This window comes from Panicum virgatum, chromosome 9K (assembly GCF_016808335.1).
Source record: "Panicum virgatum strain AP13 chromosome 9K, P.virgatum_v5, whole genome shotgun sequence".
Taxonomy (NCBI): Eukaryota; Viridiplantae; Streptophyta; class Magnoliopsida; order Poales; family Poaceae; genus Panicum; species Panicum virgatum.
Genome location: NC_053144.1, coordinates 49,516,771 through 49,531,710, shown reverse-complemented (window position 1 = coordinate 49,531,710; position 14,940 = coordinate 49,516,771). Strand labels below are relative to the sequence as shown.

Sequence of the window (14,940 nt, the reverse complement as noted above, 5' to 3'; positions counted from 1 at the left end):
TGGTACGGCACATAAAGTAGGAACCTAGGTCTTGTTTATGCTTCCAACTGGCATATCTCCTTTACTTCAGTGTTGATCAAATTATAGGAGACCAACTTATATGCAGGATGCAAAACGCACATCTATAAGGTTCATTTCTGAGAGAAAAACTTTGACAGTGCAATCTGAAGATCGACCATGAACGTAGTTGATGTAGACATGTAGATTGTTCAGTCAGGGTTTCTGGGGTTGCTAAATTAACCTTTTCTCTTGTTCTAGATATTTTTTAGTTTCCTGGGGAAATCTATAAGGCCCTGTTCGAAATCTTGGAACTGAATTCCATTTTAATAGCCATAATTTAGACACAGATATATAGGTAATATGATTATATACGAAATATTTTTGTACCCAATTGTTGGTCATACGAGGGATATATACTTGTGTGATATATTTCTACTATAGACGAGTGAGCCAAAGAGCGTGCTAAAAGTTACCGAATAGAAATTTAGTTTGATGGTATATAGAATTAATTTCCATCTTCCACCCTACTCCCTCCATCCTATAAAACAAGTCATCCTAGAAATTCTAAGACAAATTAACAAGAAGGTAAAATAACCATGTTTGCCTCTATATATTATCTATATTTGTCACTAATTGATTCTTGCATACACATGTACTTTCTAAATAGAGTAGGGTGATTTGTTTTTTGGGATAAATTTTGAATCCCAGCATGACTAATATTTTGGGACGGAGGGAGTATGAATTTAGGATGGGCTTATATATAGACTTTGCAAAATGGCTGGAAAGTGGTGGGATATCAAATTCTAAGCCAAGCGAGGATTAGCTCCAGCGTGCCGCTGGTGTTGCTTCTACCTTCCTTAAATTCTATAAAGATGGCAAGATATATATATATATATATATCCGTACAAGTGTTAATATTTTGTTCTTCTAATTGAGACAGTAAACAACTTATGTCTGTGTGAAAGAAACATTGTCTTACCATCATGAATATAAATATTAATAAATAAATATTAAAAGAAGCCACCATATTCGCCGACAGGGTATAGATATTTCCACATCAATCTAAAAAGAGAGAGAGATACACACCGTTAGATTTTATAAAAATGTAACGGTTTAAACTAACTAAAGAGTCCACACCAAATATGATTAATAAATAGCTAATTTCAGAATTAGAAAATTAAGAAAATTTGGACATGAACAAAGAATCCATACTGAATATGATTAGTAAATAGATAAATTAAAAAAAATAAGAAAAATAACTTTAGAAAATATAACATAACAAAGAGTCCACGTCGAATCTTATATTAGAAATAGAAAAATTCAAAAATAAGAAAATTAGTACTTGACAAAAGAGTTCACGTTGAATGCCATAAGTAAATAGCTAAATTAAAATTAAAATCATAGTAAACTAATAGTTAATCCTAATAATTTTGGAATTAAGAAAAATTTAGGCATGATCAAAGAGTCCATACCAAATAAGATTAGTAAATAGATAAATTAGAAGTTAGAAAAATAAGTAAAAAATTAAAAAGCTAATAAAAATAATATATAACCAAAGAGTTCACATCAGATACAATTAGTAAGTAGATAAATTCAAAAACAAGAAAAGTAAAAAAATTATAACTTGAAGAAGAGTTCATGTTGTATGTCATTAGTAAATAGCTTATTATAGGAAATTAAAAATTGATCTAATAATAAAAAATCAATAGTTGTTTCTATTAAGTTCCAAGTTTCGAAAGTGAAATACGTATGTAAATAGCCCATTGAGAATAAATTGTTTACTACATTTAGAAATATGGCTTGGAAAAATGCCACGCTAATTAATAATGATAGACAAAATTAATTTTTATGATAATCAGTAGTTTAAATTAATCCAAAGAGTTTGTTGAATACAATTAATATGTTGTTCAACTTAAAATTAAAACAATATAAAATGTATAGTATTATATATGAATTTGGAGGGAAATAGAAAAATAAAATGCTCATGTAGCACACACGCACGCGCACGCACGCCGCGCACACCCACCCACCTAATGTTAGGAACAGAAGCAGGAGAGGGGACAAATACAAAAGAGAAGGCTATACCTTACTAGCATCAGCATCCAGTATGTATTACGGCACGTGTTGATAAAAAGGTGCTCCAATCCTAAGATGAGCATATGCGTGCATAAGACTTTAGGTAGTGGAGATTGGAGAGCAAACAAAAAGAAAGAAATTATTTGATTATAATATATACATTGAACTATTGATCTAGGTCTTCTAAGAAAACATGAGGATGACTTTGCATGCCTAACCATGAAAATTCTCCAAGGAAAAAAGTATGTCTCTAGTCAAATTTTTTTAAAAAAACTAGCATATATCAACCTGTGTTCCCACGGGCTAACTAGAATTAATATGAAAATAAATCTTATATGTAATATTTATTATTACCTATGTCAAGCTCACTTTCATCTATTAAATATTCTAACACATACTCTAAAATACATATTTATTATTATCTAGTTGCAATAGATTTTATTTTGCATCACACCTCCATGAGTTTTTGATAAATATTTAATTGAAACATTTGTTTGTGAACTGGTATTCTTATCTCTTCCATCATACATGAATTCATACACATATTGTGGATATTTTTTTATATAAGCAATAACATAAATAATATATTAATAATGATAGAAATAGTAATTTAGAATTTTATATTGGTGCAATTTAATATTTTATTATAATTATATAATTTAGATACAGATTTAGAGGTTACTTTAACTTTTCTGAACGAACAACACTCGATGAGTGTGTTTCTGTTAATATAGCAGAGAAATACAAGGTTATGTCCCTAGGAGGCCAACCAGGCAACAAAAAGAAAAGAGAGAAACGAAAAGCAAACAGCAACGGGTTAGGTTGGAGCATCAACACGCGCCGAACTCAACACTACTCAACAACTCACGCCTGTCGGATTGGGACATCGACACAAGCTGCACAACTCGTCTCCACGAGACAAATCTAGCCGATCCAAAATAACTCTGCACGACAAATGTAGCAAAACTGAAGCCTTTTCGCAACACCCACCAAACATCCACACTCATGTAGTCGTCGTGTCGCAGCAACACTACCCTCCACTTGGCAGAGTGAAACCATCGAAATCGGACCTCTCGTAGGCTGCCTCGTAGTCGCCACCACAATAACATAACGCGCGGGGGCCTCGCAGCATCCACCGTTGGACCTCGCTCTCGTCGCCTGAAAGAATCACCACGCGCGGGGGCTCCTCACGCCCGCCACAGTACTCCATGCCATGGTTCCATTTCTTTTTTCGCCGTTAGGATGGTGAGCAAAGTTGCCCCACATCCCCCGATCTCCAACAAAGCCGAGCCGCCACCGCAGGCCACCCTCCTTGCTTCACCCGCAGAACATTACCTACATTGTCGTGCCAACAAGTCGAAGAAGTCACTTGCGTCGCCTTCCGACGATGGATCGCATCGGATAGCCCAATCAAGCTGAGCAACCCGCCACGATCCGCTACAAGCCAAGTCGTCCCCTGATGTTGATGCCACAAGCGCTGTCCTTCGATGTCGTCCCACGCTGCACTGACATTTGACAACCAACACCAGCCGTCGTGGTCCGCTGCAAGCAGCCACAATGACAAACCTGCTACAACCTTCGGCCGCCACCAAAGTTGCAAACGTCGCCACGACGGCTTGGCAGCTCCCGTTCAGCTTGCCACGCAGAGGAGTTGCCAACCCCTTCTGCTGCCGTCATGATCAATGGGCCAGGAATGCCTCAGCCTAGAAGAGTCTCAAGACACCTCCAAGTAGGACACGATGTACCTCCGCCTCTGTTGCGCTCACCATCCAGGAGCCTGTTGGGCCACCACAGCCAGCGCCACCTCCTTGGCCGCACCTCCACCGCAGCCGCTCCTTCCCTCGGCAGTCGGCGACACTGGCAGAACCGCGGGAGCACATCCCCGTGCCGCCGCACTGCTAGCGCATCACCGCCTCTGTGCCCCAGGTCCGACTGTGACACGTCCAAGGCCTCCTCGCTCCGCGCCGGCCGCAACCGCGCGTTGCCTCCACGTTCGTCACCGGACCGCCGCTTCCGTAACACGAAGCCAGCGCCAGCGCCAGGCCCACGTAGCCCCCGTCCGCCGCCTCCTCTCTCGGCCACCACCGCCTCGGCCTCGCACTGGCTAGATCCGTCGGCGGCCCACGCGTAGCCACTGCCACGCACGCCGCCACCACCCCTATCGTGCGACCTCCTTGCCGCTGAACGCTCCACGGCGGACGGCACTGTACCCCCCACACATGCCATGGCTGACCCGAGCACCGCAGGGACCACGCCGCACTGCGTCGATGAATCCATCCACGAGGGCACTTGATCCGCAGGCTCCAGCCGTCATGGCCATCACTGCGCCCTACGACATAGCAAGCTGAGCGGAAGCGCAGCGCGCCCTGAGCCACGAAGAGAGGCCCCCGCCGTCGCTGTCCTCGCATGCACAAGAACTTCTGGTGCCCTACTCAGGCAACGGCGAGGGGAGCGAGAAGGGCACGGGAGGGGTGGCGGTGGAGCTGGATGGGCCAGGCCGTGGATTCCCATGCCGTCCCCTGGAGGAGTGTGGTTTTTCCACATGTGCCAGCCTGGGCAGGTAAGTTTGCAGCCGTTCATTGTGCGCCAAGGATCGTGCTGCGGGATGGGGCACTAAAGTTGGTCCCACCAACATCCAATCGCGGGTCCCAGTTGGTGAGCTCGTGAGGTATCCTAGCCAGGCAAAACTTTGGGAACCATATTTTCAAAAAAAAACTTTGGGAACCAGGCTCAGTCCGAGGCGATTTTTACTTTGGATTCCAGTCTATCCACCTGCCAACCACAACCATCTCCGGCATTATTGGTAGACCGGCAACTCTGAGCCCCGTTCAAATCCGAGCTCGAGCCTCCAATCAATGGCAGAAAGGGAGATGACCAGGATGAGGAGCCCCCAATCAAGGTATGGATCTCAGATATCTCGTTTTGCAATACCCGATCTGCTTTGCTTTTAGATCTTGGTATTGCAAGCTGAAGATGATTATGTCATTTTAGATTCAAAAAATGGTGCAGTTTTGATGGAGCATGTGTCAGCTCTTACCCTTCAGCGTGTCTTCTTTTTTTCAACTTGCAAAGCTGGGATCCAATTGGTACATTTTGCTAGAGTAGTTGAGGATTAGTTTTTTTGGCTGCAGCGTCCTAATTTGTTTGAAGGATTTGTCACTGATCCATTCTCTTTTGAATAAATGTTGGAACTAGCTAGGTCGTCCTTCTCCAATCTCCAGTAAGATTCCAAGATCTTTTGAATTTTGATGTGCGCGAGGAACAGAGTGCTGAATCCTTCAGTATGCAATGAGGCGTTAAATATTACAGGCAACGATGGTGTGGGGAGAAATACTAGCAAAGATGATGCCAGCATTCACGTTTGTGGTGGAACTAAAAGAGAGGATGGTGATGGTGATTCAAGTAAATGCAATTTTGTTTCAGCAGATACCTAAGAACTCAAAGAGCTAACTGCAGGGAATGTGCAGAGTTTTCAAAATCAATCCTGCTTTTTGGGCAATGTTTGTTTTTTGGCAGTTATGCAATTGGTGTTTCTGATGAACCAAAGATAATGTATCGGTGTTTCTTTTGAATGACAAAACTTTAGGGATAACTTAAACAATCTCGTGCCGGTCTTACCACTACTTAATATGTCTTATTTGATCAAAAGCAGCATGGTTGCAAAATTATATGCAGCATAGTTACATACCATCTTGGCTTACCATATGTTGGTTTACCAACCAGTTCAAAAATAAGTCAACATAAGAAAAACTAACTTTCGCACCCTTCTGAAACAATTTGAATAGAAACAGAGGTACCAGGTGTCCAACATGAGGGCCACAAAATTATATGCAACATACTCAAATAGACGCATACCATCTTTTGGTACCATTATTGTATAGGACGTGATGTAGTTGTACCATTATTGTCTAATTCTACAGTACAAGCAAAGCCTGAATTCTGCACCATTACAAGACACAAGCTGGGCAGACCAGTGCCCATGTTCTGATGTTGATTGGAAAAGATAGATAAGCGTCGAGGCTGGTATTACCTGGACATACAAAAATACAATCTGCTGTGAATCAGCTACAACTCATTGATGCTACGCTATTTTGTTAGTGATACACACACTTTTTGTCAGGTATTCTGATGCCTTATGATCATTAAGCCCACAAATGGTGCAACACTTGTTTCTCTTCTTCTTGCTTACCTTCTTCCCTGACTGCTTCAACTTCTCCCTGATTGGTCTCCACGCTTGTTTTCACATCTGGAGGCCTCACACTCAATAATTCTGAATCACATGAACAACATATTAGTATTGGTGATTGGTGTACACTTGTTGTTCATGTACCTCCATCGACCAAGCACAAAGCATTCAAAGGGTTAAGATTATACCGAGGGAAGCTGATAGTACTTACCATTACATCTTTAAATGAATCATATCTACAAAACTAAGAATTTCACTAGAAATGATACTAAAATAGTTTAGGGTTTACTATTATGCCAAGTTGCCAACTTGTATTTTCATGATTCTATACAGCCCTGCTCCAATTCTGGAATCTTATATATTGGAGCTGATGAAAATCTTGCTATAAATTATATGTGTAGGGAAACAAAATATTATCATTCAACAAATGCTTACCACTTCGGCCATTGTTGTGTTTCATTATCTAAAATGCACAATGTGGTGTCGGCACACCAATTCTCTTCATCTTCGTATTCTTGAACACATTGCACATATTCATCCTCCATGTTACTGCCTTCTCCTGGATCAGTCTGTTAATGAGAATAGGAGATATCTCACTTAACAAATGTAAAGATAATATGAGAAATGGGTTGGCCACATGATTGTTGAATTAAACCAAATACTTACCAAACAGACGGTGTTGGTTCTTGAGGACAAGAAATTGCATTGTTCTGTCGGAACATGAAACCTTCATCACCATATTCTGTGATCGGATCTGTTGAAAATCCATTGGCTAAATGATCTAGTTTTGCAGGGCCTCTAAGTACTAGAGCCTGCAGCACCATACATGTTTCCAATCGATTCACAATCTGTACCGGTACCAGATGCATGCATATTGACTAAATCTTGCTTTAATAGTGTGTTGGTACCCACTGGACTCACCTGATTCTTTGAATTTGTCGTAATAAGCTATTTCCATGAATGCTCGGTAACATCTTACTGCAATTGATAGAACAGGCAATGAGACTAAAGGTTGAAGTCCTTTTGCTGATTTTGTAACAACTCACTCTATACTTAACAGAAATATGGGTGAAATGGTCACAACTCATTGGCGCTAATAAAAATAATGTTATCACGTCACTATAGAAGCATAAGGTAAAGTTCAATTCAATATATGCCATTTCAAGCATTCTTCAGAAGGCTATCTGATCGCCAGTAGGTAGCTTGCAACTGCATACATAATAAATGTGTTTTGTCGCAAACTTTACAGCCCATCATAATCGAAATAGCTATGTTATCCTAGTTGGTAACAAATGCTGACATGAATTTCATGTTTTTTTAGAAGAAAAAAACATTGGTTAAGAAGTGCATACCACTTTGGCCATGGTTGAGTTCTATCATCTTTACTGGTCATTGTTTGGTCGGTGCAAACAATCCCTCCCAGTGCAGTTTCTAGAACACGGTGCCCTGATTCATCCTTGTTACCAATCCCTTCGCCAACTGAACCTTCGGTGGAGATTTTTCCACCAGTTTCAGGGCTGCATTATCATTAAGTTACAGGGATGAAAATGCTGCATAAATGCATATGGTCCATCATTTGACAACACACAGTTCACCAAAATGAGAATTCTAGCACTAAGCGTCCAAGCACTATGCTGCCAAGAACTAAGTATTCAAGCAGCACTAAGCATTCAAGGGCTAAGATTATACATAAGGGAGCTGATAGTACTTACCATTCCATCTTTAAACGAATCATATCACCAAACTAAGCATTCATTGGAATATGATAGTAAAACAGTCTCCTAGGCCAGTCTGAATATCTCCACTTGTTTCCACGCTAGAAAACATATATCACTTCACAATGTAAAGATAATATGAGAAATGGATTGGCAAGAGGATTGTCGAATTAAATTAAGAGGACTAGAGATTGGATTGTTCCGCTGGAACATGAAAATTTTTACCATCATAATCTGTGCTCAGATCTGTTGAAAATTCATCGGCTAAATGGTCTTGTTTTGTAGGGCCTCTAAATACAACAACAACATAGCCTTTTTTCCCAAGCAAGTTGGGGTAGGCTAGAGATGAAACCCGAAAGAAATAAGTTAAGGTTCAGGCACATTGATAGCTAGTCTCCAAGCGCTCCTATCCAAAGCTATCTCTTTAGAGATATTCCAATCCTTAAGGTCTCTCTTAACCGACTCATCTCACGTCAGTTTAGGTCTACCTCTACCCCTCTTTACATTAGCAACCCGCTCAAGAACCCCATTACACACCGGCGCCTCAGGAGGCCTTCGTTGGACATGTCCAAACCATCTCAGCCGATACTGGGTAAGTTTCTCCTCAATTGGTGCCACCCGACCCTATCCCGAATAACTTCGTTCCGGATTCTATCCCTCCTTGTGTGCCCGCAAAACCACCGCAACATCCGCATCTCTGCTACACTTCAGTTGCTGGACATGTCGCCTTTTTGTAGGCCAACATTCAGCACCGTATAACATCGCCGGACGAATTGTTATCCTATAGAATTTGCCTTTTAGCTTTTGTGGCACCCTCTTGTCACAAAGGATGCCAGAAACTTGCCGCCATTTCAACCAGCCAGCTGAAATTCTATGCCTAACATCTTCATCAATGTCGCCATCCTTTTGTAGCACCGATCCTAAATACTGAAAAGTATCCTTCTGGACCACCACTTGCCCATCTAGACTAACGTCTCCCCCCTCATGCCTAGTCGCGCTGAAATCGCACATCATGTACTCGGTCTTGGTCCTACTAAGTAGGAACCCTTTCGACTCTAACGTGCGTCTCCACAGCTCTAACTTCCTATTAACCCCTGCCCTACTCTCGTCAACTAGCACCACATCATCAACAAAAAGCATACACCAAGAGATCTCACCTTGTATATCCATTGTGACCTCATCCATCACTAAAGCAAATAAATAAGGGCTCAATGCTGACCCCTGGTGTAGGCCTATGTTAATAGGAAAGTCAGTGGTGTTGCCATCACATATGCGGACAAACGTCGTCGCATCCTTGTACATATTCTTAATGAGGGTAATGTACTTAGTTGGGACTTTGTGCTTCTCCAAGACCCACCACATGACATTTCTCGGTACTTTGTCATATGTCTTCTCAAGGTCAATGAAGACCATGTGCAAGTCCTTCTTCTGCTCCCTATATCTCTCCATCAATTGTCGTATTAAGAAAATCGCCTCCATGGTTGACCTTCCAGGCATGAACCCAAATTGGTTTTGGGTCACATTTGTCACTCTTCTTAGGCGATGTTTGATAACCCTCTCCCAAAGCTTCATCGTATGGCTCATCAGCTTAATCCCACGGTAGTTAGTACAACTTTGAACATCGCCCTTGTTTTTGAAGATAGGTACTAATATACTTCTCCTCCATTCTTCCGACATCTTGTTTGACAAAAAATTGAGATTAAAAAACTTAGTTAACCATACTATTGCTCTATCTCCTAGGCATCTCCACACCTCAATGGGGATACCATCAGGACCCATCGCTTTACCTCCCTTCATCCTCTTCAAAGCCTCCCCGATCTCTACCTCCTGAATTCTCCTCACAAAACGTCTGTTGGTATCGTCAAAAGCGTCATCTAACTCAAGGGTAGGGCCCTCACTCTCCCCATTAAACAACTTGTCGAAGTACTCTCTCCATCTATCCATGATCTCCTCATCCTTCAATAGCAGCCGATCTGTGCCATCCTTAATACATTTGATGCAGCCGATCTTGTCCATTTGTTTTGTAGGGCCTCTAAATACATTTCCGTTTAAATCATCCCCAACACCACCAAAAGCACCATGATTGAGCACTCCACTGCTTGCTTGTTCATTCAAATTCGGAATGTCATTGCAGATTCACCTGTTTACAACCAGAACCAAAATAAAAAAGAGTAAGGGGACCGATAACTATATCCTTCCATTCAAAATCAAACGAAATCAATCCTGAGACATTACGGGTTCCAAAAATGGTAAGAGAAAAACATCACACTTTTGTTACCCATCTGTTAATTGAAAAGTGAATGGACCATGAAGGGGTACCAACTCAGAGAAGCGGTGTGCTCCACCGAAACACCTTTTCCAAGGTCGTCCTGAATCGGCAGTACCAACTTCAAAGATCTATGCAAAAATCAGAAAAGAACTTCCTGGGATTCCGAAAATTACCTTTGCCGATGCTGGTTCTGTCCATCCCGGCGCTTCCCCATTCCCCAACGCTCAAATCTCCTTTTCTTCCATCCATGCTGGTGATTGAACCAACTCCGTCAAATGCGGATCTTGAAGGAGGTTGAAAACTCCATGGGAGAGCTCTGGTGAAAGAGAATGGAACGCTAGAAGAAATGACGAGGGTAGGATATGATATGGTGCTAAAAAACAAAGCAACAAAAGTCTATGAATTATTTGTTTGTTTATTATTAAATCTGAACATTACTGTCTTGAGCTCCAAAAGCAAATGGAAAGCACCGAATTTGTTGTCCAAATGAGAGGATGAGGACCTCGTTGCAGAAGGACTTGGTCATGGTGGCCGAAGCGGAAGGGAAGGATGGCGGCGGGGACGGCGGGACGTGAAGGCGCTTGACGGCGGCAGGGCGGCCGGCGGGCGGTGCGCGAGGAACACCATCCTGAACCCTCCGTTGCCGAGCTTGCGGCCCTCGGTGGCAGGCGGAGCTGCTCGTAGGTGAAGGCCGAGCGGTGGTGCTGGAGCCCGTTCCAGCGAAGAAACGCCGTGGCGCAAGACGCCTCAGAGGAGGAGGAGGAGGCCGGTCCTGCCCCACCGCACCGCGGGAGCGGAAGCGGCGGACGGCGATGGCCGCGCAGAGGTTAGAGCAGGACCAGCATGAGGAGCGACGCGGCGACGGCGAGCGTGACGGTGAGCGCGCCACTCTTGTCGTGGTGCTTCGGCAGCGGAGGGGCCGCGTGGTGGCCGCCCTGGCGGCAATCGGTCAGCGATGGAAGCGTGGCGGCGGCGAGGAGGACGAGGCGTCAGAGGAGATGCAGTTCGGGGATTTGAGGAAGGCGAAAGGACTGACGTCTGGGGCCCACGGTGGGTCTGGTTTTGTGCCTGAGACGCGGGGCAGGAAATGGAAGCCGAGGCACAGCATCGGGCAGCGGCACATATCTCGAAAAAACGATCCAACGACAACAAAGTTAGCTGCCCGGGCCGGCACCGCCGGAAAGCATTCACCCCTGGAGGAGACGACGCGGGCGCCTTGAATTTTTTTTAGGTTACTTTAACTTATACAAGTACTCCCTCCTTCCCTGTTTATAAGGCATACACGTATATCAAGATTCAAACCTTATCATCTTTGACCAATAATTTGACTATTAAATTTTTATTTTTATAATGCAAATTTCATATGATTGGATTCATAATCAAATATATTTTACAATGATTATAAGTTTATAATCAAAAGTGATATAATATATGATAAATAAATGGTCAAAGTGTTGTTTAGAAGACCGTGTCATGTTCCACCATGCCTTATAAACGGGGAAGGAGGGAGTAGTTTGTTAGTAACAAAAATTTGTATGTGCTCTCTCTGTTCTAAAATGTAGATCGTTTTGATTTTTTTAGATTTGTAGTATTTGCTATGTACTTAAATGTAACATATGTCTAAATATATACTAAAATATATGAATTTAAAAAAGTCAAAACAATCTATATTTTGGAACGGAAGGATAGTTCCCTAATGAGAAGCCAAGAAACATATGTACACCCACACTAACATATGCACATATCAGAACCTGATTGTTCACTTATACATGGATGCCATTTATTAGCGCTTATACATGTACTTTTCACCTTGTTTCAGGAACGAACTGGGTGGCACATAGTAGGAGAGGCGACTTGCGGCGGACACCAAGACCTGGCGCCTCTGTCATGTCAACCTCATCGGTGCCCTCTGCTAGGGACCAGTTGAAATGGTAGAGGAGCTGCACGAGCGCCATCTCCAACACAGGGAGCCCATACGAAACGCCAGGGCACATCCTCCGGCCAGCACCGAACGGTGGTATGTACTCGTAGCTGCTCCCCATAAAGTCCATCGCGTTATCCTCGAACCTCTCGGGCCTGAACTCATCGGCATCGTCCCAGTACTTCGGGTCCCTTCCGATAGCCCATGCATTCACGATGACCCGGGCCCTTGCTGGAATCTGGTAGCCCTCGATCTCGCACGCGTCGATGCTCTCTCGGGGCACCAAGAGCGGCACCGGCGGGTGAAGCCGGAGCGTCTCCTTGATCACAAGCTTCAGGTATGGCAGGCTGGCTGCCTGGATGTCGGCCTCCGTGACGGCCGCCTTGCCCCGGAACGCCTCCCTGATCTCACGCTGCAGCTTGTTCATCACCCTCTGGTTCCGCATCAGCTCCGACGTGCCCCAGTCCAGAGACGACGCCAGCGTCCCCGTCCCGGCCGTGAACATGTCAAAAATGATTGCTTTGATGCTGTCTCTGCTCAGGTGGAACCCCGAGGAGCCCCTCTCCTGCAGGCCGATGAGGAGGTCGACGAGGTTCTCCTCGTCGGCGGCATCTGCGTTGCCGGACGACCTGGCCTTCTCGTCCCGGACGCGTTCCCTCTCCTCTATGACCCCCTCCAGGGTGGAGTCCACCGTCCTGTGGACGTCCTCCAGGGTGCGCCGCATCCCGGTCACCGCGGCGAGCACGGGTCGCCAGGTGGGGAAGAGGTCGGGGATCTTGAACCCGCTGGCCAGACCGATGCCGGCCTTCATCGCCGTCAGGAACTCGTCGGCGTTCCTCTGCCTGTTGCCGAAGGATGCACGGGAGACGATGGTGATCGCCAGGTTGTAGAACATCGCGCTGAGGTCGACGGGCGTGGATGGCCCGGCCGCTCGTATCCTTTCCACCTGGCTCGCCATCTACATGCACATGTAACAACTACAGGTCAGACGTCAGACGAATTCATAAACAACAATGGTGATGCGAGCGGAGGATCATCGATCGATCTATCGCAGACCTCCTGTTCCCTGATGTGCCGGAAGGTGAGCACGCGCTTCGGGCTAAGGACCTCGGCGGCGCAGAGCTGGCGGAGCTTGCGCCAGTAGTCGCCGGACGGCGAGAAGACGATGTCCGCCCAGCGGTAGAGCACGATCTCGCCGCAGAGGAGCTTGGGGCGGGTGGCGAAGTTGGCGTCGTGCGTCTTGAGGACCTGGCGGGCCATCTCACGCGACGACACGACCACGAGCGGGGTCTCGCCGAGCTGGAGCATCATGAGCGGGCCGTGGACGCCGGCGAGGTCCCTGAGCGCGCGGTGCGGGAGCACGTTCACCAGGTGGTGCATGCTGCCGATCACCGGCAGCTTCCACGGCCCCGGCGGGTGCCTCGCCTTGCGGCCGAGGAGCAAGTGCCTGAGGACGCGCACCAGGACGACGGCGATGGCGGAGATGAGGAGGGGTTGGCACAGAGCCTGTAGTGCTTCCATAGTTCCGTTGCTGGCCTTTGTGTTGGTATTGGGTATAGACCAACTTGAGATGCTGTGTGTGTTCTTGTGGCCCTTGGGGTGGGGCACTATATATCCTGCTGTGGGAACCCTGCGCGCGTGTGTGTGTGTGTGTGTGTGTGTGTGTGTGTGTGTGTGTGTGTGTGTGTGTGTGTGTGTGTGTGTGTGTGTGTATAGTGAGCGGGAACCTGCGTGTATAACTGACCAGTGACCACTGCACGCGTTGCCATGGCTCGTCCAAAACAAAACAAACCATCGCTTTTTCCAAATTGTTCTCTGCTACTTTTAATTTTCTCTAGCTCCTCTCCATTGCGAGAAACTGTCAGCCGCGCGCCGTAATATATAGCTTGTGTACGCAAACGTCTTCCGATCCCATCCCATTCCCATGATACAATATGGATGGAGCGTCGAATGATCTGCTGCAAACTCGAAAAGGTCAGCTCCGTTGCTTCTCTGGCAACTTCAGTAAACTGCTGGGAGCTAGTATCTTCGGACAGTATGGGACTACTTGTTCAAGGACGTATGCTTAACTGCTCATACAGCTCATCAGGAAACGAACTAAAATACGGCAGCCTCTTACGACCTTGAGTGACAGCGGAGGCTGAGCTGTCGTCTCGGTTATTACCTGCTAATCAGCAATCACTGACCTTTCTTCTCAACTACTTTAATTTTCAGCTGAATGGTTCTACGCTCATGCAGATGACAATCAGGACAACAAGTAATGAAAGAAAAGGGAGGTGATGACCCTGCCTAGTGCTTTGCTACTCCGTGTATTGGTGTAGGTTGTTAGTGAGACTAGGTACTCTGATAAAGAGGTACGTGCCTAACTTCGACTGTCACAAAATCAGTTCTGCTTCGTCGTTGTTTTTCTTCACGTACACGATGTGCACGCATATAGTGCAGGTTTGACTCAAATAGTTCAAGACAGAAAAAAAAATCCATTTGACATATACAAACAAAACAAGTGCAGATTTGTCCCACGACGACTAAAAAGTGCTGCCAAGTACAACTTTGAACACTGCGGCTGGTATGGAATGTATCGCAATATTAATTCTCATTTGGAGGCTAATTGAATAATCATAATATTTCCTTAGAGCATGAAAAATGCACCGAATTTCTGCAGTACACCGTTTTCATACACCTCATCTCAAAGTTGTTTTGAACATGCCCAAAGCATATGAAGGTAATTGACTTTAGGTGATTATTAACAAAATAATTTGGCCCATAAATACAG

General features: G+C 44.9%; 1 protein-coding gene and 2 long non-coding RNA genes across 21 annotated transcripts; 1 reads left to right on the top strand and 2 right to left on the bottom strand.

Annotated features, from left to right (window-relative positions):
- Positions 1-4,773: 4,773 nt before the first annotated feature.
- On the top strand, positions 4,774-5,679 carry LOC120651956. Its single transcript, XR_005666398.1, has 2 exons — positions 4,774-4,975; positions 5,276-5,679. It is a non-coding gene; the product is annotated as an uncharacterized LOC120651956 (long non-coding RNA).
- Positions 5,680-5,831: 152 nt separating this feature from the next.
- On the bottom strand, positions 5,832-11,296 carry LOC120651954. Of its 19 annotated transcripts, XR_005666387.1 has the most exons (9): positions 10,749-11,294; positions 10,420-10,562; positions 10,256-10,346; positions 10,056-10,117; positions 7,975-8,095; positions 7,615-7,779; positions 7,184-7,240; positions 6,929-7,074; positions 5,890-6,831 (listed from the first exon to the last, which is right to left on the bottom strand). It is a non-coding gene; the product is annotated as an uncharacterized LOC120651954 (long non-coding RNA). The 19 variants fall into 19 exon arrangements; XR_005666388.1 differs by having other exon boundaries at positions 7,615-8,095; positions 10,685-11,296; XR_005666383.1 differs by having other exon boundaries at positions 7,615-8,095; positions 10,247-10,346; positions 10,749-11,295.
- A 741-nt stretch (positions 11,297-12,037) lies between these two features.
- On the bottom strand, positions 12,038-13,688 carry LOC120648755 (premnaspirodiene oxygenase-like). The gene is made up of 2 exons (XM_039925428.1): positions 13,224-13,688; positions 12,038-13,125 (listed from the first exon to the last, which is right to left on the bottom strand). Exons 1-2 carry the CDS (start codon positions 13,686-13,688, stop codon positions 12,052-12,054), a joined length of 1,539 nt encoding a protein of 512 aa, XP_039781362.1. The 3' UTR covers positions 12,038-12,051.
- Between the last annotated feature and the right edge of the window lie 1,252 nt (positions 13,689-14,940).

Bases quoted from the DNA above. Each gene is read 5' to 3' on its own strand.
- LOC120648755 (XM_039925428.1), bottom strand. From the start codon at position 13,688: ATGGAAGCACTACAGGCTCTGTGCCAACCCCTCCTCATCTCCGCCATC. The intron at 13,126-13,223 runs GTCTGCGATAGA...ATGTGCATGTAG, and splicing joins GGCACATCAGGGAACAGGAG to ATGGCGAGCCAGGTGGAAAG.